This window comes from Hyla sarda, chromosome 1 (genome assembly GCF_029499605.1).
Source record: "Hyla sarda isolate aHylSar1 chromosome 1, aHylSar1.hap1, whole genome shotgun sequence".
NCBI lineage: Eukaryota > Metazoa > Chordata > Amphibia > Anura > Hylidae > Hyla > Hyla sarda.
In genome coordinates this window covers 242564926-242586917 of record NC_079189.1, presented here as the reverse complement: position 1 = coordinate 242586917, position 21992 = coordinate 242564926, and the positions used below count along the sequence as shown (strand labels likewise).

Below are 21992 nucleotides of genomic sequence, written 5' to 3'. Positions count from 1 at the left end.
GGAGGAGTGTTTAAACTAGGGACTTGGGGGGAGGGAACCTACAGCAAAAAGGGGGAAGATAGTGTAGATAGAGAGGTGGGAATTATAAATGTACCTGGGGGTGGAGCGGAGGGAGGGGTTAGAATAGTTAATAGGAATAGGCTTCATAGGAAAATAAAACTTACACCCTTGAATCCCATTAACCCCAATAACATAAAGGATGGAAATGTAAAGTGTATGTTCACAAATGCCAGAAGCCTAGCAAATAAAATGGGGGAGCTTGAGGCCTTGATACTGGAGGAACATATTGATATAGTTGGGGTCACTGAGACATGGCTGGACTCCTCGCATGACTGGGCTGTCAATCTGCAGGGGTTTACATTGTTTCGCAAGGATAGAATGAACAGAAAAGGTGGTGGAGTCTGTCTGTATGTAAGAAGTGGTATGAAAGTCAGTGTGAACGATGCCATAGTGTGTGATGATTCTGAGGATGTGGAATCATTGTGGGTAGAATTACAAAAGGAGGGAAATACTGAAAAAATAATATTTGGGGTAATCTACAGACCCCCTAATATCACTGAAGAGATAGAAGTTCGGCTTCATAAACAAATAGAGAGGGCCGCCCGGGCAGGTACAGTGGTAATAATGGGAGATTTTAACTATCCAGATATAGATTGGGGTCCGGGGTTGGCTAAAACTACAAAGGGGCGACAATTCCTAAATTTATTGCAGGATAATTTTATGGGCCAGTTTGTGGAGGACCCAACAAGAAGTGATGCCTTGTTGGATCTGATCATTTCCAACAACGCAGAGCTGGTTGGTAATGTAACTGTGCGGGAAAACCTTGGTAATAGCGACCACAATATAGTTACTTTTGACTTAAAATGTAGAAAACAAAGACAGGCGGGGAAGGCAAAAACATATAACTTTAAAAAGGCAAATTTCCCTGGGCTGAGGGCTGCACTACAGGACATAGACTGGGGGGAGGTGTTCTCAAATACTGATACAGAAGGTAAATGGGACATCTTTAAATTAACTCTAAATAACTATACAGCTAAATATATACCAAAGGGGAACAAATATAAACGATTGAAACTAAATCCTACATGGCTGACACATGATGTTAAAAGAGCAATAAACAGCAAAAAAATAGCCTTCAAAAAATACAAATCTGATGGGTCAGCGATAACATTTAAACAGTACAAGGAGCTTAATAAAATCTGTAAAAATGTAATAAAAACAGCAAAAATTCAAAATGAGAGACAGGTGGCCAAAGAAAGCAAAACTAATCCTAAATATTTTTTTAGATATATAAATGCAAAAAAACCAAGGACAGAGCATGTAGGACCCCTTAATAATGATAATGGGGAGGTTGTCACAGGCGATCAAGAGAAGGCGGAGCTACTGAATGGGTTCTTTAGTTCTGTATACACTATGGAAGAAGGAGCTGACATTGGCCAGGTCAGTGCTGGTAACACATCATGTAATGTACTGAACTGGCTTAATGTAGAGATGGTACAAGGTAAGTTAAGTGATATAAATGTAAGCAAATCCCCAGGACCGGATGGACTACACCCAAGAGTTCTTAGAGAGGTAAGTTCAGTAATATCTGTACCCCTGTTCATGATATTTAGAGATTCTCTGGTGTCTGGTATTGTGCCAAGGGACTGGCGCAAGGCGAATGTGGTGCCAATCTTCAAAAAGGGCTCTAGGTCTTCCCCAGGAAACTATAGACCGGTAAGTTTAACGTGCATTGTGGGTAAATTGTTTGAAGGACTTATAAGGGATTACATACAGGAATACATAGGGGATAATAGTATTATAAGTGATAGCCAGCATGGGTTTACTAAGGATAGAAGTTGTCAAACCAATCTAATTTGCTTTTATGAAGAGGTGAGTAGAAGCCTTGACAGAGGAATGGCTGTGGATATAGTGTTTCTGGATTTTGCTAAAGCGTTTGATACTGTCCCTCATAGACGTCTGACAGGTAAGTTAAGGTCTTTGGGTTTGGAAATTTTAGTTTGTAACTGGATTGAACACTGGCTCATGGATCGTACCCAGAGAGTGGTGGTCAATGATTCGTACTCTGATTGGTCCCCGGTTATTAGTGGTGTACCCCAAGGTTCAGTACTGGGACCGCTGTTGTTTAATTTATTTATCAATGATATAGAGGATGGTATTAACAGCTCTGTTTCTATCTTTGCAGATGACACCAAGCTTTGTAGCACAGTACAGTCTATAGAGGATGTGCATAAGTTACAAGATGACTTGGATAGACTAAGTGTCTGGGCATCCACTTGGCAAATGAGGTTCAATGTGGATAAATGTAAAGTTATGCATCTGGGTACTAATAACCTGCATGCATCGTATGTCTTAGGGGGGATTAAACTGGCAGAGTCACTGGTAGAGAAGGATCTGGGTGTACTTGTAGATCACAGACTACAGAATAGCATGCAATGTCAGGCTGCTGCTTCCAAAGCCGGCAGGATATTGTCATGTATCAAAAGAGGCATGGACTCAAGGGACAGGGACATAATACTCCCCCTTTATAAAGCATTGGTACGGCCTCACCTGGAATATGCTGTTCAGTTTTGGTCACCTGTCCATAAAAGGGACACTGCGGAGTTGGAAAGGGTGCAGAGACGCGCGACTAAACTAATATGGGGCATGGAACATCTTAGCTATGAGGAGCGATTAAAGGAGTTACAATTGTTTAGTCTTGAGAAGAGACGTTTAAGGGGGGATATGATAAACGTATATAAGTATATTAATGGCCCATACAAAAAATATGGAGAAAAACTGTTCCAGGTTAAACCCCCCCAAAGGACAAGGGGGCACTCCCTCCGTCTGGAGAAAAAAAAAAGTTTAGTCTCAAGGGGCGACACGCCTTCTTTACCGTGAGGACTGTGAATTTATGGAACGGTCTACCTCAGGAACTGGTCACAGCAGGAACAATTAACAGCTTTAAAACAGGATTAGATACATTCCTGGAACAAAATAAGATTAATGCTTATGAAGAAATATAAAATCTCATCCCTTCCCCAATATCGCGCCACACCCCTACCCCTTAATTCCCTGGTTGAACTTGATGGACATATGTCTTTTTTCGACCGTACTAACTATGTAACTATGTAACTATGTAACCCAATTTCTCATGAGTAAGAAAATACCTCATATGTGTATGTCAAGTGTTCGGCGGGCGCAGTAGAGGGCTCAGAAGGGAAGGAGTAACAATGGGATTTTGGAAAGTGAATTTTGTTGAAGTGGATTTTGTGGGGCATGTCACATTTAGGAAGCCCCGATGGTGCCAGAACAGCAGAAAACCTCCCACATGGCATACCATTTTGGAAACTACACCCCTCAAGGAAAGTAACAAGGGGTACAGTGAGATTTAACACCGCACAGATGTTTGACGACTTTGTTAGAGGTGGATGTGTAAATGAAGAAAAACATTTTTTTTTCACTAAAATGCTGTTTTTTCTCTCCAAATTTTTCATTTTTACAAGGGGTAATAGGAGAAAATGACCCCCAAAATTTGTAACCCCATTTCTTCTGAGTATGGAAATACCCCATGTGTGGAGGTCAAGTGCTCTGCGGGTGAACTACAATGCTCAGAAGAGAAGGAGCGCCATTGATCTTTTGGAGAGAGAATTTGTTTGGAATGGAAGTCAGGGGCCATGTGAGTTTACACAGCCCCCTTGGTGCCAGAACAGTGGCCCCCCCCCCACATGTGACCCCATTTTGGAAACTACACCCTCACAGAATTTAATAAGGGGTACAGTAAGTATTTACACCCCACTGGCGTTTGACAGATTTTTGGAACAGTGGTCCGTGAAAATGAAAAATTTAATTTTTCATTTGCACAGCCCACTGTTCAAAGATCTGTCAGACACCTGTGGGGCGTAAATGCTCACTGCACCCCTTATTACATTACGTGAGGGGCGTTTCCACAATGGGGTCACATGTGAGGGGGGGGGCATTGTTCTGGAACTATGGGGGCTTTGTAAACACACGTGGCCTTCAATTCCAGACAACTTTTCTCTCCAGGGAAAATTTCTCTCCAGAGAAGCCCAATAGAGCTCCTTCTCTTCTGAGCATTGTAGTTCGCCCGCAGAGCACTTTACATTCACATATGGGGTATGTTCTTACTCAGAAGAAATGGGGTTACAAATTTTGGGGGGCTGTTACCCTAAATTTTTAATTTTCATAACGGAAAAATAGGAAAACACCAGCATATTAGTGAAAAAAAGTCTTAAATTTTCCCATCAAAATTTAATGAAAATTCTTCAAACACCTGTGGGGTGTCAAGGCTCACTATACCCCTTGTTACATTCCGTGAGGGGTGTAGTTTCCAAAATAGGGTCACATGTGGGTATTTGTTTGGTGTTTATGTCAGAAACCGCTGTAAAATTAGCAACCCCTGTCCAAATCACCAATTTATCCCTCAAAAGGAACATAGTGCGCTCTCACTCCAGAGCCTTTTTGTGCATCCGCTGAGCGTTTTACGCCCACATATGGGGCATTTCTGTACTCTGGAGAAATTGCCTTACAAATTTTGAGTTTTTTTTTTTCATTTTACCCCTTATGAAAAGGAAAAGTTGGGGTCTACACTGGCCTGGTAGTGTAAAAAAAAAATATGTTTGCACTAACAGGCTGGTGTAGACCCCAACATTTTTTTCATAAGGGGTAAAAGGAAAAAAGCCCCACAAAAGTTGTAGTGCAATTTCTCCCGAGTACGGAAATACCCCACATGTGGCCCTAAACTGTTGAAATACAACAGGGCTCCGAAGAAAGAGAGCGAGCGCCATGCACGTTTGAGGACTAAATTAGGGATTGCATAGGGGTATTTTAAGCCAGTGATTCCCAAACAGGGTGCCTCCAGCGGTTGCTAAACTCCCAGCATGCCTGGACAGTCAGTGGCTGTCCGGAAATGCTGGGAGTTGTTTTGCAACAGCTGGAGGCTCCATTTCGGAAACACTGCCATACGATACCTTTTTCCTTTTTATGGGGGGGGGGGGGGGGGTTTCACCCTTTATTATGTGTTCGTGTAGTGTTTTTAGGGTACACACTGGCGGCGGGTTACTGAGTTTTCCGCTAGGAGATTGTGCTGCAGTGAAAAATTTGCCGCAGCTCAAAACTTGAAGCAGGAAACTCCCTGTAAACCCGCCTGTGTGAATGTACCCTGTAACCCTGAAACCTCCAGCTGTTTCAAAACTACAACTCCCAGCATGTGCAGACCATGCATGCTGGGAGTTGTACTTTTGCATGTCGTCATACTTTTTGTAGGCCCCCCCAAAAAAAAAAATGAATCACTATGTTTAATAGCATAATAGCATGATGTCGGCCATTTTGTGTATGTTCTAAATAGACCACAATGTATTCTAAGTTCTCTTATTCAAGTGCCAGTCTGGGAGTAGAATACAGGTTATCTCTTTAGATATTTATGGCTGTTTGAATAAGAAAAGATAAGGGGGAGTAAGTTATATTCTCTAGACATTCACACATCTGTGTTAGAGAATCATCCATTGTTTTATTATCTTTCCAATAAATTTAGATGTCAAGTTGGTGACTATGTCGATGAGAACCCAGGTTTTAGTTACTTATATGTGTCACACCTATTAAATTATGGCTCCATAAGTCAAGTGTGGAATGTGGGTTTAAGACCAGTTATTGAGTTAACCCTTAATGGTAATGATGCTAATTCCTTCTGCAATAGCACCCCCTAGCGTATGGGTAGTTGACATTACGACAGGAAAGGCATTATGGGCGATATGCTCAATGCATTCTGGGTATTATAGTGATGTCAAAGTCATTACCATATGTACACACCCAGCCTACATTCATTGGGGAATTCCAATTTAGGAGGGTGTGTCTAATTAAAAAGTCTGGTAAACCAGATGTTCGGACCTGTAGACTGGACCTCTTTCCTGTGTCTGTGTGTTCTCTATAGCCTACAGTACAACCAGGTGGGAAAGCCATGTAAGATCCCAGCAAGATGGACTGATCAAACGGTACCAGACCAATGGCTATCCATGACGATGAGATAGACCGTTCAATTTTCGTAGGACCAGAAGTGAGGTTCTTACATAGACTTGGTAAGACACACAAAAATGATATTCCATTTAATTAAGACTAATTGGGGTAATGTGGATGGAATTATACCATTTAGATTGGCAAATAAATTAAAATAATTAATTATCTCCGTATGGAGATTATAGTTTTAGGATATTGTGAGACTTAATTCTACCTGCAGAAGAATCAAGACTCATCTATCAAAGCATTAAATAATTGCTTAGACATATTGATAGTTTGGCAAGTAGGAATTCTAAGTGTTATTTCCCACACAGGAAACTTGCTTCATGTTTTTCCTCCTAAAATATAGTCTAGCAAGATCATAAAACTTTGCTATTTGTCTAAATGTCTTACCAAGATTATGTATAGAAAATAGTCCAGAATGGGGTGGAAGTATATCATAGTTCTACCATGTTTATATATCCTTAGATGGAATTGCTCATTCATAGAGTCATGTGATTTGTAGTTGGTTAGAAGGAGGCGGGGAGTGTATTTAGCATTCCATATTGAGATGTCCATGATATCAAGATGGGCATCTCTAATCATAAGGTTCCTCTGAATAGAGTTATATGTAACCTTTTTCTTATATGATATTCCTAACCTACTAGCTTTTATTTCATTGTAACAAGTTACTTACTACTCACATGTATTGTAACTAGAGATGAGCGAACTTACAGTAAATTCGATTCGTCACGAACTTCTCGGCTCGGCAGTTGATGACTTATCCTGCATAAATTAGTTCAGCTTTCAGGTGCTCCCGTGGGCTGGAAAAGATGGATACAGTCCTAGGAGACTCTTTCCTAGGACTGTATCCACCTTTTCCAGGCCACCGGAGCACCTGAAAGCTGAACTCATTTATGCAGGATAAGTCATCAACTGCCGAGCCAAGAAGTTCTTGACGAATCGAATTTACTGTAAATTCGCTCATCTCTAATTGTAACAAGCTTGTAATGTTTACTAATATATCTAATTGATATTCATTTGCATATGTTTATTACTCATTTATATCCCTATAACTAATAAATCTGCATACTTTATAATACCTGTGTATTATTGTATATTGCAAAACTACATCCTTAAGAGTTAATGTCATCCCGTCATAAAAAGAACTTGTTGATATCTGAGGAAATAGTCGGACTCAGACGTGAATTGTATTGATTGGCTTTGTCTATAATTCACCAGGTCATAATTTTGATACTTTTTATAATTTTCTAAATTTTAAATTTTTCATAATAAATTTTTATGACCATAACTCATAATTGAGTTATTACCGCACAACAAACAGCTGGAGGCACACTGGTTGGAAAACCTTCAGGTAGGTTCTGTTACCCAACTCAGTATTTTCCAACAAGTGTGGGATTTGCAGTTTTGCAACCTCAGGAGGGCTACAGTATAGAGACCACTGCACAGTGATCTCCAAACTGTGGCCCTCCAGATGTTGCAAAACTACAAATCCCAGCATGCCCAGAGAGCAAACAGCTGTATAGTGACTGTAGTGTCTAGTGGTATAGTGACTGTATAGTGGTCTCCAAACCTCCCTTCAGATGTTGCTAGGCAACTCGCAATCGCCGGTCCCCCTCCAGACAAGTGGGTGGGCAGAGCAGGGAAACTGACCATTAACCCCGCCCCTGATCTGTTATTGGTCGTCACTTCTGAACGACCAATAGCAGGGATAGGAGGGGTGGCACCCCTACCACCTCACTCCTATCCCTTCAAGGGAATCGTGGGTGTCTGACAACCACAATCCCCCTTTTTTTCCCAGATCACCAGAGACCCGAAATCAACGCAAATTGCCGGTGTGTGTGTGCTCAGGACCTCGCCCTGGGCATTTGCACGGGCTGCCTGCTGATAGATATCAGCAGTCACCCCAGTCCGGTCACCGCCCGGCCGGGACCGAAATTCCCACGGGCGTACAGGTACCCCTGATGAGGCTAATGCCAATTGCTAGAGAGGAGCGAATTTACAGTAAATTCAATTCGTCACAAACTTCTCGGCTCGGCAGTTGATGGCTTATCCTGCGAAAATTAGTTCAGCCTTCAGGTGCTCCGGTGGGCTGGAAAAGGTGGCTACATTCCTAGGAAAGAGTCTTCTAGGACTGTATCCACCTTTTCCAGCCCACCGGAGCACCTGAAAGCTGAACTAATTTACGCAGGAAAAGTCATCAACTGCCGAGCCGAGAAGTTCGTGACGAATCGAATTTACTGTAAATTCGCTCATCTCTACCAATTGCCCTATAGCAAAAGAAAAAAAAAATACAAAATATAGCATGGCCCAGATTTTTCAAACTGTAAAAAAAAGTGATTTTCTCACAGCAATCAATAACAGGTCTGGTAAAGTGAAAGCAATTGGTTGCTGTGAGTTTGATAAATCTGGGCCATTGATGTTACCATGACCACTTCTCTTCCCTGGCAGTGTTTGGGAATCTTACAGTAAAGACTCCTTCCCCCCCCCCCCCCCCAGTCTGTACTGGTGTAGAAACCTTTCCTCCATCTGTAACAAGGGGGCATACTTTACGCCTACAGTCCTGGGTATAAATAGTATATCTAGCAGTACAGCAATCTATTCCATGATCTAGAATTTAACACACAAAGTTGCTGCAATTATGAGTTAACCAGGTGAAGTGTTCAGTAATGATCAGACCAGAAATGTGCTCCATAGACAAGAATGGCCAAAAACTTATTTTATTAAGGTTCACTGTATACCTTATGTCTCCTTTAAGGCTAGAATTCCACTGAGGATTTTCACACAAAACACTGTAAAAACCGCCCATTTTGCCACATGGCATATTTTTTGCGAAATAACGCCACGTCCAGATGTTAGCTGCAAGTCAATAATAAACTGCAAAATGCCAGATCCACTTGGAGTTTGCTTTTTATCCTTTTGGATTTTTTTTTCAGCTATTTTGGGCTGGTTTAAAGAAAAAAAAAATCCTCAATCCTAGCTTTGCGTTTTTATCCAGAAAAATCACAGCATTTTCCTCCAATAGGAGTTTATGGGAGTGAAAAAAACACCAAGAAAAACACCACGTGGGTATTACCTTTGGCATTTTTGAAGGCTGTTTTTATTCTTTTTTGGACTTGAGCAGTCCCAAAAAGTGATTGAGATACTTTTTTTTTAATAAAATTTCGTAGGGTACCATTAAAAAAATAAATAAAAAACAAACAAAAAAAAAAAAAAGGAGTGATGGAAAAATTGTATTTACATTTTTTTATTTTTTTTAAATAAAAATTATAGATTGTTAAACAGGGATCAATTTGTGTGCGGGTAGGGCATAAAAAATATAGCGTATGTATGTGTTTCACTTTTTTTTTTTTACATCTTTAAATGGTAGTACTACTCCCAGCATGGAACACATTATTCCATGATGGGAGTAAAAGTACCTGTACTAATTGACAGATAGCCCCAGGTCTGTTGCGATCCTCCTGTATAATGTATAGTAGGGATCGACCGATTATCGGTATGGCCGATATTATCGGCCGATAATCACGATTTTGGGCATTATCGGTATCGGCAATTATCTTGCCGATAATTCCCCCCGCCGCACCGCGACCGCCCCCCCGTAGTGCTGGGCGGTATAGCGGTATGGATTTTTGCCCATACCGCTATACCGGTCGGGCCCCTCCCCCACCCTCCGAGTCAATAAAAAAAATTTAAACTTACCCGTAATGGGGGTGGTCCGGGCCATCCATCCTGTAGTGTCCGGCAGCATTCCGGGTGGAGGATGAACCGGTCTGGGCGGTCCTTCTCCGGGGGTCCTCTTCTCCACTCCGGGCAGGCTCCGGCCTAGTACGCTGCATAGACACCGCTACGCCGTGACGCCAGGTGCGTCGCTGCGCACGCGCGTCACTGAGCAGCGGCGTCTATGCAGTGTACTAGGCCGAAGCCTGCCCGGAGTGGAGAAGAGGACCCCCGGAGAAGAAGGACAGCCCGGACCGGTTCATCCTCCACCCGGAATGCCTCCGGACACTACAGGAAGGGAGGATGATGGCCCGGACCACCCTGACAGGTAGGGGGGAGAGAAGCGGGTGGTGGTGGCGGCCTATGGCACCGCAAAAGCCACCGCAGTGCATTGATTTAAAGCGCCCGCTTTAAGTCAATGCTCTGCAGCGGTGTCGAGGGGGGGATAAATAGCCGATAACTTATACTGATATTCCGGTATAAGTTATCGGCTATCGGCCCCAACCTCCACCGATTATCGGTATCGGCCCTAAAAAAACGATATCGGTCGATCCCTAATGTATTGATGCAGCTGGACGCTCTTCTATGGTCCCCTGCACTGCCGTATATACACACACACACTTATTCATATTTCCCACAGAGAGCTGTGATTGGCTGGAACCATCTGGCCACTCTGTAGGAAATATGAATAGGTGTGTATATATACGGCAGTGTAGGGGACAAAATAAGAGCAGCTGGCCGCATCTATACATTATACAGGAGCATTAAAGCGGGTGTCAGGAGTGACATCTGCTGTGAGCTTTCCTTAACTGCAGGTACTACTACTCCCAACATTGAGCACAGGTGCCAGAAGTTACACTCGCTACAATCTGTCTTAATGCAGGTACTACAGCTCCCAGCATGGAGCAGAGTGTGCTCCATGTTGGGAGCAGTAGTACCTGCAGTTAAGGATAGATCACAGCGAATGTCACTCCTGACACCCGATGCGATCATCCTATCTATTGCAGAGATGCGGAGCGGCTTTCTCCTGTGCTCCGCATCTTTGCTCTGTACGCCGGTCGGCCAGTGATCTGAATAGAACATCACTCATTCATATTTCCCTCAGAGCGGGGATTGGCTGCAACCATCCAGCCAATCCCCACTCTGGGCAGAGTATATGAATGAAATATGTGAATTTTTAATCATATCTCAGGCCCGCCCGGAGTATAGTGCAGAGATGAGAACGCTGTATAGAGCCGCTCCGCATCTCTGCTATATTGTGTCAGGAGTGACACCAGGGGCGATCTTTCTGTTAGTACAGGTACTACTATTCCCATCATGGAACAGTCTGTTCGATGCTGGGAGTGGTAGTACTACTACCTAAATAGAAAAAAAAGTTAAACACTATTAAAAATTAACTACAATTTCGTTATAAAAAAAATAAAAAAAAATTGTTAAATTTTTTCCATCCCTACTGCATCTTTTTTTGGTACCCAACACATTTTGAAAAAAAAAAGCCCAGAAGGGGCCAAAAAAGGCAAATTCCACACAAAAAAAAGGTAAAAACTCCAGAAAAAATGCAAGAAAAAACAAACCGTGGCAGTTTTTCTGGAGTTAAATTTTTTTTTTTTTAAACCTTTTCACCTTGCAAGCCGTCATAGAAACTATTACAAGAATCTGACGCTGCTTTCCTCCCTGCCTTCTCTGACCATCATAACGGGCAGGTGGCCAGCAACTAACTGTGCCAGTGCATACTCCGCAAGGAGTCCTGGCAGAGATCATGCCACTACACTTTTTCTTCATAAGCTGGTCTTCCGTAAACCCCACCATTGCACAATTGCCAAGAGCTGGCCTAGATTTTAGTTAGCTGGCTGGCAGCAGAGAGCTGGCACAATCTGTAATAAATGCAGTTGGTAATGTAGGCCATCCACCATTTATTTTAAAAGTTGTACAGCTGGTGTAAAAATGCAAAGTAACATTTTTGCTCAAACTGATTTTATATGCCAAAAAGCAGGTGCACCTGCTTAATAAGTCCCCCATTTATCCAGGGCTGTGGAGTCGGAGTCTGATGAAATTTTGGGTACCTGGAGTCGGAGTCTGCAAACAATGCACCGACTCCTACTAAATTTAGATTGGAATAAAAAAAACAAAAACAAAAAAGTTTAAATGTCCCAATTCACAAAAAGTTAGAATTAATGACTTCTCTACTTTAAGAATAAAGACCAATGCATGCAGTGCCTCACGTAACCGCAAAACGAACACGTTAAGTGACGGTAAAGAAGCATGCTTTTCATGTACTTTACTATATGGCACACAACGCACAATTAGGAGCGGTAATACCTATACTTTCCATAGTGTTGTGTTCTGCTGTTACAGGGAACCCATGGGTAACCTAGCCGCTCACTGATTAAGTAAATATGTATTTTGCAGGACTAGAGACACTTGAACTATTGACCCTCCATTCCCGTCACTTATACAAGACTGAAGCTGTAAACCATTGGACAAACTGCTGCCATTCAGCTAAGGCTATAAAAACTTGTAAACTCGATTGTTCGCTTAAAGGGGTACTCCACCCCTAGACCTCTTATCCCTATCCAAAGGATAGGGAATAAGATGTCAGATCGCCGGGGTCCCGCTGCTGGGGACCCCCGGGATTGCTGCTGTGGCACCATGCTATCATTACTGCACAGAGCGAGTTCGCTCTGTGCGTAATTATGGGCGATACAGCGGCTGGAGCATAGTTATGTCACGGCCAGCCCCCTCAATACAAGTCTATGGGAGGGGGCGTGGCTGTAGTCACGCCCCCTGCCATAGACTTTCATTAAGAGGGCGGGCTGTGATGTCACGAGGGGCGGAGCCATGGCGTCACGCTGCTCTGTCCCCTGTATCGCCCATCATTACGCACAGAGCGAACTCGCTCTGTGTAGTAATGAAAGCGCGGTGCCGCAGTGGCAATCCCGGGGGCCCCCAGCAGCGGGACCCCGGCGATCTCACATCATATCCCCTATCCTTTGGATAGTAGATAAGAGGTCTAGGGGCAGAGTACCCCTGTAAACACGACTATGGGATTCTACTACGGAAATCATGTTTTATAATAAATGCCCCTTCAGCAACAGATCAGCACACAAACTGTTCAATACAGTAGACTGTCATTACCACAGGACTACTGGCTGGGAAGCCATGTATGTTTCCTTTCTTTCCTTCAAGGAATGTTTAAAATACATTCACATATTAATACAGAGGAGTCTGAGTCGGGGAGTCTGAGTCGGAAGTAAAGAAAACTCTGGAGTCGGAACATTTATCTACCGACTCCACAGCCCTGCATTTATCATTATTTACATTGCACAAATAATGCCGTAAATACACATTGCACTGCTTTTAGAAAATAAATTTACCTTCAAACTTTTTATATTTTGTTTTTTTTTAAACTTTTTTGTTAAGCATCATAGTAACAACATAAAAAAGACAAACTTCTAATTCTCTGTCTAGGAGTGCTATATCTTTGTGTATTAGCTCCACCTATTTTATTGCCTCTTTTGGATGTCCCAATTTGTCCTTGAAAAAGCACACAGATTCTGCTTCTCCTCTCTATCGTGTACATACACATAGCAGCATAAAGGTCAATATACAGCAATAAGTGGTGCGATTGTGAGATAAACACTGGGGTGATCTAGTTATGGTTGAAACTTGTAGGTGGTCTCTTCTGTTTCTAAAGCAGCCCACACCTTTCTCCCCTTTTAATAAGCATCATGTAACTTAATCCCTCAGTGAGCCAACAGTCCATTCACTCTCAAGTAACTTCAAAATCTGTTATGAGAGACAAGGCCATCAGTAAAGTAGGTTTGGGGGACAAAGTGTTGATTCGTAATTTCTCTATTAAGTTATATACAAAGTTCTTTTACTACATAATTTTGCAAACTTTGAACAAGTCTGGACTTTCATAGTCATACGGGCACTGTACTTTGAACAGTTTGAAGCTAAATCCTGTGGAAGTTTTAGCTTCAGTACCGTACAGGTATTCTTTTCTCAAACCCTAAAAATACAAAAAAGGAACTCAATAAGAAATATTGCATATATTGAGCATATGTATATGCATATCAAAAACTAAACAATGAAGCCTTCTAATTAGAGATGAACGAACTTACAGTAAATTAGATTCGTCACAAACTTCTTAGCTCGGCAGTTGATTACTTATCCTGCATAAATGAGTTCAGCTTTCAGGCGCTCCGGTGGGCTGGAAAAGGTGGATACAGTCCTAGGAAAGAGTCTCCTATGACTGTATCCACCTTTTCCAGCCCACCAGAGCACCTGAAAGCTGAACTAATTTATGCAGGATAAGTCATCAACTGCCGAGTCGAGAAGTTTGTGACGAATCGAATTTACTGTAAGTTCGCTCATCTCTACTTCTAATCAACACTGGGCACATTTAGAAAAATTGTAAGTTCGTCAAGTTTCATCAAAAACGATGCATCTGCCCCAGGTTCTTTGAGAATATTCACAGCTTTGATATAACCAATCTTTTTGTTATTCTTAAATGTGTGATTTCTATCCAGTTTTATAGCTGGGGGGGGGAGGTGGTACAGGGGTTCTTCTCCTGGCAATAGGCAGAAGTCAGACTACTGGGATTCAAACTGACTAGCATTTAAAGGGGTTATCCAGGAAAACCTTTTTTTATATATATCAACTGGCTCCAGAAAGTTAACAGATTTGTAAATTACTTCTATTAAAAAATCTAAACTTAAGAAGCTCATACATTTCTGTGTAAGTCCTCTCTGATGACACGTGTCTCGGGAACCACCCAGTTTAGAAGAGGTTAGCTATGAGGATTTGCTTCTAAACAACCTTAACTTCAGAAGCTCATAAGTACTGAAAGGATTAAGATTTTTTTTAATAGAAGTAAGTTACAAATCTGAATGCAAAAAGAAGCACATAGGTGCACTCACCGCAAAGCAGGGACAATCGAGCCTGGACGTCCGGTGGCTGTGACGGGATGCCGGATCTCGGCGTTGGCGCTGGTGTGTGGCGCTTAGAGGCTACGCCGGCTGCTTCGCAAACTAGTGCGTGCTTCTTCCGGCCGGAAGAAGCACGCACTAGTTTGCGAAACAGCCGGCGTAGCCTCTATCCCGTCACAGCCACCGGACCTCCGGGCTCTATTATCCCTGCTTTTTTCCTGGAATACCTCACTTCTAGGCAATAAGCCTGAGATGGGAATTCTTCATTTACTGCAAAGTGCTCAAAGTGTTAGTCACTGGGGATCCCAGGCATTAACCCCTTAAGGACTGAGCTTTTTTGCAATTTTGACCACTGTCACTTTATGCATTAATAACTCTGTCTCAGAATAATCGGTAAAGGCATCCCAGTTTTTTCGTGACATATTCTACTTTAGGTTAGTGGTAAATTTTCATCGATACTTGCATCCAAGAGACCAACTGTCAAACCACAGAATGCAGCAACACAGACAGGAAGTGACAAGAAACAAAAAAAGGACAAGTAAGGCAACAGACTGTATTAACCCCTTAAGGACCAGGCGTTTTTAGTTTTTTTGCACTTTCGTTTTTCCCCCCTTACCTTTAAAAAATCATAACTCAATTTTGCACCTAAAAATCTGTATTATAGCGTATTTTTTGCGCCACCACTTCTACTTTGTAATGACATCAATCATTGTACCCAAAAATCTACGGCGAAACGGAAAATATAATTGTGCGACAAAATTGAAAAAAAATGCCATTTTGTAACTTTGGGGGGCTTACGTTTCTACGTAGTACATTATTCGTTAAAAAAAATTACACCTTTTCTTTATTCTCTAGGTCCATATGGTTAAAATGATACCCTACTTGTATAGGTTTGATTTTGTATTACTACTGAAAAAAAAAAAAAAAAAAAAAAATCAAATACATGCAAGAAAATGTATAAGTTTCAAATTGTCATTTTCTGAGCCCTATAACTTTTATTTTTCCATGTTCAGGGGGCTTTGAGGGCTCATTTTTTTGCGCCGTGATCTGAAGTTTTTGTCGGTACCATTTTTGCATTGATCGGACTTTTTGATAGCTTTTTAGTCATTTTTTCATGATATAAAAAGTGACCAAAAATACGCTATTTTGGACTTTGGAATTTTTTATGCGCGTACGCCATTGAACGTTTAAAAAGCAGTATATATTTTTATAATTCGGACATTTCCGCACGCGGCGATACCACATGTTTATTTACAGTTTTTTTTTTATTCTTGGAAATGCCAGGTGATTCAAACTTTTATTAGGGGAAGGGATCGTTGAAAGGCTTAATGATTTTTTTTTTTTACACTTTTCTTATGCCATATTATAGCCCCCAGGGGGGCTATAACATTGCATGTACTGATCTTTTACACTGATTGATTGATGCATTCCTATGGGGATGGATCAGTGTTTTCGGCGATTGAATGCTCAAGCCTGGATCTCAGGCTTGAAGCATTCATTCGGCGATCGGACTGCAGGAAGGAAGGTAAGAGACCTTCCTTTTGAAGTACAGCTGTTCGGGATCCCTGCGCTAACCGGCACATTTTACTTTCACTTTTAGCCACGCGGCTCAGCTTTGAGCGCAGGGTTAATAGGGTGCGGCACCGCGATCAGTGCAGCACGCTATTAGCGGCGGGTCCCGGCTTCACTATGACGCCGGGCCCGCCGTGATATCACGGGTGCGGGACTAGGGGCGTAAGTTTATGCCCTTGGTCCTTAACAGGTTAAGGAGTAGATCCTCCCGAACCAAACCCCCCCCCCCCCCCCCCCCGCTTTGAGCCACATGGAGCGATTAATGGCGACTAGGTTGCCAGACGCAACATCCGCACAGCGAGCAGACTCCAACAGAACCTGGCATAAATATTCGCCTGCGTCTGACACCTGACGAGCAATCTCAGCCAGATCATCCGGGGAGGCCCCGGACAACAGACCTTGACGAAGCTGAGAAGCCCACACCGCCAAGGCCTTCGCAACCCAGATGGAAGAGAAGTCCAGGAGCAGGGAGGATCCCACCGCATCAAATGCGTATTTGGCCAAATTCTCGACCCGCTTGCCCGCGGGATCCTTAAAGGAAGCGGCATCCGCCAACGGTAGTGGATTTTGATAAACGGGAGACAGACACCACAGATGGTGGAACAGTACATATAGAGATAAGGTCCTGAGGGAATGGACACAAAGTCTTTAACCGTTTAGTGCTTCTCCGGAAGCTTCCAGGCAGTCTCCAGAAGTACATCAAACTCCTTATGAGGATTGAAAAACTTAGGAGAACGAGGAGTACAGGTAAAGGAAACCTCAGGAGCAGGGTCCGAAGGTCCAGGGTCCTGTAGATGGAAAGTGTCCCTGACTGCAGACACCAAGCCGTCCTCCAAGTGAGACATTGAGGACAGCTCTTCAGAATCTGAATGAGGGTCTGAGTCCGCCAATTCACCCGGAGATCGGGAACGGTTAGTGGAGGCTCCCGATCTAGGTGACCGGGATCTAGAATGGCCGTTCAGGGAACGGCCCCTAGGAGAGCGGTCGCGTGACCGGGAACGTTGTCTAGGAGCGGGGGATCTGGAGCGCGAGCGGCGCCTGTTTTCAGGAGATTAGTCAGGATAAAAAACCCATGGACGTCTGTGGGAGCGTCGACGGTCCGAAGACGCCGAACTTGCTTCCCGAGGAGGACGTAGGGAAGACTGCCTCAAGGCTGTAGCCACCTCCCTGGAAACCTGCGTCTAAACTGAGATAGTCTGGGAGAGTCCGGGGCCGGTTCAGGGGCCACAGACACCAAAGTAGCATCTTAGGCAGGGGTAGTAGGGCGTGAGGAAGAGCAGGCAGAACAAGTGGGTACAGCCGAACCCCCCGAAAATGTAACCCTACACCCTGTACAAGCATAGTAAGTGACCAAAGCAGGGGCTGCCTGTCTGAGGGAAGGTTCAATGCGGGGGGGGTAGACATTGCCAAGCACAGCCAATTAGTGACAGAAGAACTGGAACTAGCTTACCCAGGTTCCTGGCTGACGTCCCTACACCTTCGGAATATCAGACAGCTGGCTGGAAAAGCAGAGATGAAGACCTACAGGAGCAGCGTGCAGCAGCGTCTGAGAAGAACAGGAGCGAGTCACGTGACATTGAAGGGGAGGAGTTACCGCGCGTGCACTAGCACGGGAGAGGCTGAGACAGCCTGGTCCCTATAGGCTGAACCAGCCTCCCCATGCCGGCGCTGAATGATTTGGCGCTCAGAGCGCGTGAAGGGGCGGAGCTACACTCGGCCGAGATCAGGCCAAAGCCGCGGCCTAAAGTATCGGCCTGGCTCCCGGACGAAAACAGCCCAGAAGACCATGAAGTCGGCAGCCGTCTCCCTCTGGGGACGGCTGCCGGGGAGAGTAACAGTCGCGGCCGCCCGTGGGGCGGAGCTACACTCGGCCGAGACCAAACCAAGCTGCGGTTGAAGCAGCGGCCCGGCTCCCGGCCAAACCATGCCGCCCCGATAGAGAAGCCCGCAGCCATCTCCCTTCGTGGGGACGGCCGCAGGGCGGAACTACACTCGGCCGGGACCAGGCCGAAGCCGCGGGCTAAATTAGCGGCCTGGCTCCCTGCCGAACACGCTGCCCGGACACAGAGAAGCCGGTAGCAGCCTCCGGAAACGGCCGCCGGGGAATAGTTAGGCCGAATGGCCGACTGCTGGGGACAGAACTTCTCAGGAGCTAAGCCTGCTGCATCATGCCAGGCTTCTTTAAGCAGGGCGAGGAGAGGCAATAGGCGACCCAGACCCAAGGTACAGACCTGGTGCTGGCCGGTGACGAGGAAGGGTTAACGGACCACACTCTATGGAACCGTGCCCTTCAGTCGCATGTGGGGAAACAGGCAGCACCATGCTCCTGTCGCCCCCTACCTAGAAAAATAAAAAAATAAAAAAGTAGAAAAAAAAAGTCTAAACACTAACAAATAATAAAAGACCAGGCCTGGAGTAATCCAGGCCCATGTTGCCTCCTATGACACTAAGCTAAAACTGAGTGTCTCTAATGCAGTAGGTGGGGTATACCCTGCTGGGAGGGGCAGACTTCTTTTTTGTATGCCTAGTGGCAGCAAGATATACACATGGTTCCTGTGTCCCCCAATGGAGCTGAATGAGAAAAGCATTTTAACATCTGTGTTGCCCCTGGATACAGCCTGGAAAATGTCCTTCAGAGTGGGTTCAGGAGGCGAGGATGAGGATGGAGCGACAACCAAGGGGCATCTTTCCACACCAGCACCCAAGGGGTTAACAGGCAGAGGGGGCCAAGGAGCACTGACAGGAAAAGGCAAAGTGGATGACATAGCAAGTAGAGGCTTAGCAGGGCCAGCAATCATGGTAGGAGATCCCAGCAGCAATAGGGTGCACTCCAGCACATATTGGGGTTAACTGGTAACTGACCTCCTGCATCAACAGCAGCATGGCACACAGATCGCTCACTCACTGAAAGGTCCTCAGCAGCTGGCCAGTCAGATCCCTCTAGCTTCCCTTCACCCCAGGTATGTGTTGGGACCGCGGCATTCTGATCCATAACGCGGGCAAAGCGCTGCAGGTGCTCCCTGGACCTCCGGGCAAGATTGCGCCGGATCCTCAGGGAAATCAGCCCCGCTGTCCTCTGGCACCCAGTGTTCTCTTGTTCCTTTAATGCCCGGCCATCCTGAAGGAGAGACTCCAGGCACTGTCACAAACACTAGGGGGTGTAAATCAGGGGCAAAGGATGCCAAATGCAGGATTTGCAACAGAGCTCTGTGTGCATGCACCCACTCACATGCCGCACCAAGCCACGCCCCCCCATGTCATCTGATTTAGCGGCAAGAGCAGTTAGATGGTTAATCACACGATGCATGTCCCTATTAAGAGGGACCTGGTCCTCCAAATCTGACACTCTTTCCTCAACGGCGTTAACCCTCTCAGACACCTTTTGCATTTCATGGCGAATAAGATTAATGTCCTCACGTAGGCCACCCAGGAGCAGCAGAACATCAGTATTGCCCTTAGATATGGCCAGGAAGATATCCTTCAAGGTGGTTTCAGTAGGTGAAGATGAGGATGGAGTGACAGCAGCGGATACATGCCCCAAGCCAGCACAGGAAGACTAGCCTGGGAGATTATCAGCAGCAGCATCAGAGAGGGACCCATTTGGAGACAGTGTCAGGATGGTTAATGGGCAGCTGGACAGGTATGGTAGAGGAGTCCCCAGGGATAGTAGAGTGCGCTCCAGTACAGAGAGGGTTAAATGCAGACAGTCCAGCAGCAGTAGGGCCCTCAGACCATGTACTCACTCTAGACTGGTCAGTAGCAGCAGGGGAGCCCACGAGGTCAGCCCCCTTCGGGTCGTCTTCACCCCACGCAGGCACCGGAGCTCCGGCTGCAGGTTCAGCCGTGCGTGCAAAGCGCTGCAGGCGCTCCGCAACCCCGGGGCAAGATGGCGTGGGGTCCTCTGGCAGCCCTTGTTTTTCTGTTGCGCTTGCAGCCAGCCATGTCGGAAAGCACCGACTCCAGGTACCCTTAGAGGAACTCCGGAAATAGAAGAGAGGTATTATGGCCAAAAGTCAGGATAGGCAGCAGGATTCTCAGCAGAGCTCAGTTCACATACGGCCGCTCACATGCCACGCCCCCCCGATACTAACTTTGTGAATCAATATAACATTTATTTGAAACTCTCTGATTGGAATATTCATTTTCTTTACAAATACAATGGGGGAGATTTATCAAAGGATTTAGACTGGTTTTTCCTGTCTAAATTTGTCGCACAGAAAGTCACAGTCTACAGCAAAAGTCGCAGAAAAGTCGCACATATTTAGAGGATTTTTAGAACATGATCCATGCAAGTCTATTTTAGACGGAAATGCATTGGAAAATGCATTGGTACTGAATTTATCAAGTGCGACTTTTGTGCAACAAGTCGCATCTGCCCAAAATACGCTGAAATGTCAGACCATGTTGGAGCAGGTCTAAATGCAGTTTAAGCTGTAGACCCTGAAGTCTGAGCACAGAATTTATCAAGGGCTGTGAGACCTTTGATAAATTAGGAGCACAATAGACAGGAGACTACCACATACGCTGGTCTAAAAGCATACCCCGAATAGACTAGATTAGTAAATGTCCCCCAATATGTCTACTTTAATGTCTTCAAAAAGTTAAAACATGTCAACTTTGATGTCAACATAGAGGGCTTGAAAGTGTAGCAGCAATTTTCACGAAAATTTCTAAATTTTTCAGGGACCAGTTAAGTTTGAAATGGATTTGAGGGGCTTTTCTGTGAGAAATACCCCATAAATGACCCATCTATATAAACTACACGCCTCAAAAGTATTCAAAATGACGTTCAGGAAGCTTGTTAATAATTTAGGTGTTTCACAAGAGCAGCAAAAAGGAGAAAAATCAAAATCTGCATTTTTTTTTTTTTTTTACACCAACATGTTCTTGTAGCCCTATTTTTCTTTTCATTTTTAAAAGTAGTATTAGGTGAAAAAGCCCCCCAAAATTTGTAGCCCAATTTCTCTTGAGTATGGAAATACCTCATATGTTGACATAAAGTGCTCTGTGGGCTCACAACATGGCTCAAGAGGGAAAGAGCAACTGCAGGATTTTTTTAAAACAAGTTTTTCTGTCATGGTTTTTGGGGGCAATGTTGCATTTAGGAAGCCCCATGGTGCCAGAACAGCAAAAAAATTAAAAAAAATAAAAACAAACACCTGGCATACTATTTTGGAAACTATACCCCTTGTTACGTTCCTTGAGGGGTGTAGTGAGCCTTAACACCTCACAGGTGTTTGAAGACTGCGTTGAAGTTGGACATGAGAATGGAAAATTTGATTTTTAACACTAAAATTATGGTGTTACCCCAAATTTCTTTCACAAGGAGTAATTGGGCTTCAAATTTTGTGGTCCATTTTCTCCCGATTAAGAAAATGCCCCATATGTGGATGTTAAGTGCTCTGCTGGCCCACTACAGATCTCGGAACAGAAGGAGCTCCTTTAGTCTTTTTGAGAGAAATTTTTCTGAAATTGTCAGGGGCCATGTGCATTTTTAAACCTCCCATGATGCCAGAACAGCAGAAACCCCCCACATGGGACACCAATTTGAAAACTAGACCCCTCCAGGAACGTAACAAGGGTTAGAGTGGGTACTTACACCTCACAGGTTTTTTGAACAGTGGGCTGTAAAAGTTAAAAATTAGATTTAACACTAAATTGCTGGTATTAACCAATTTTTTTTTTTGTTTCACAAGAGAAAAAAAAAAAAAACTCAAAAAAATTTGTAGTCCAATTTCTCCAGAATAAAGGATCTACCCC

The 21992-nt window shown here is 44.3% G+C and overlaps 1 protein-coding gene across 2 annotated transcripts in view; it reads right to left on the bottom strand.

The window, feature by feature from the left end:
• MFSD12 (major facilitator superfamily domain containing 12) overlaps positions 1-21992 on the bottom strand; it is a 153888-nt gene that overhangs the window by 53907 nt on the left and 77989 nt on the right. The window contains exon 10 of one of the 2 annotated variants that reach the window (XM_056569647.1): positions 12728-13741. The exons of the other annotated variant lie outside the window; for it this stretch is intronic. Within the exon in view, the coding sequence (XP_056425622.1) occupies positions 13710-13741 (32 nt within the window). The 3' untranslated portion in view covers positions 12728-13709. Of the gene's footprint in view, positions 1-12727; positions 13742-21992 lie in introns of those variants that run through there. 2 annotated transcript variants of the gene reach the window in all.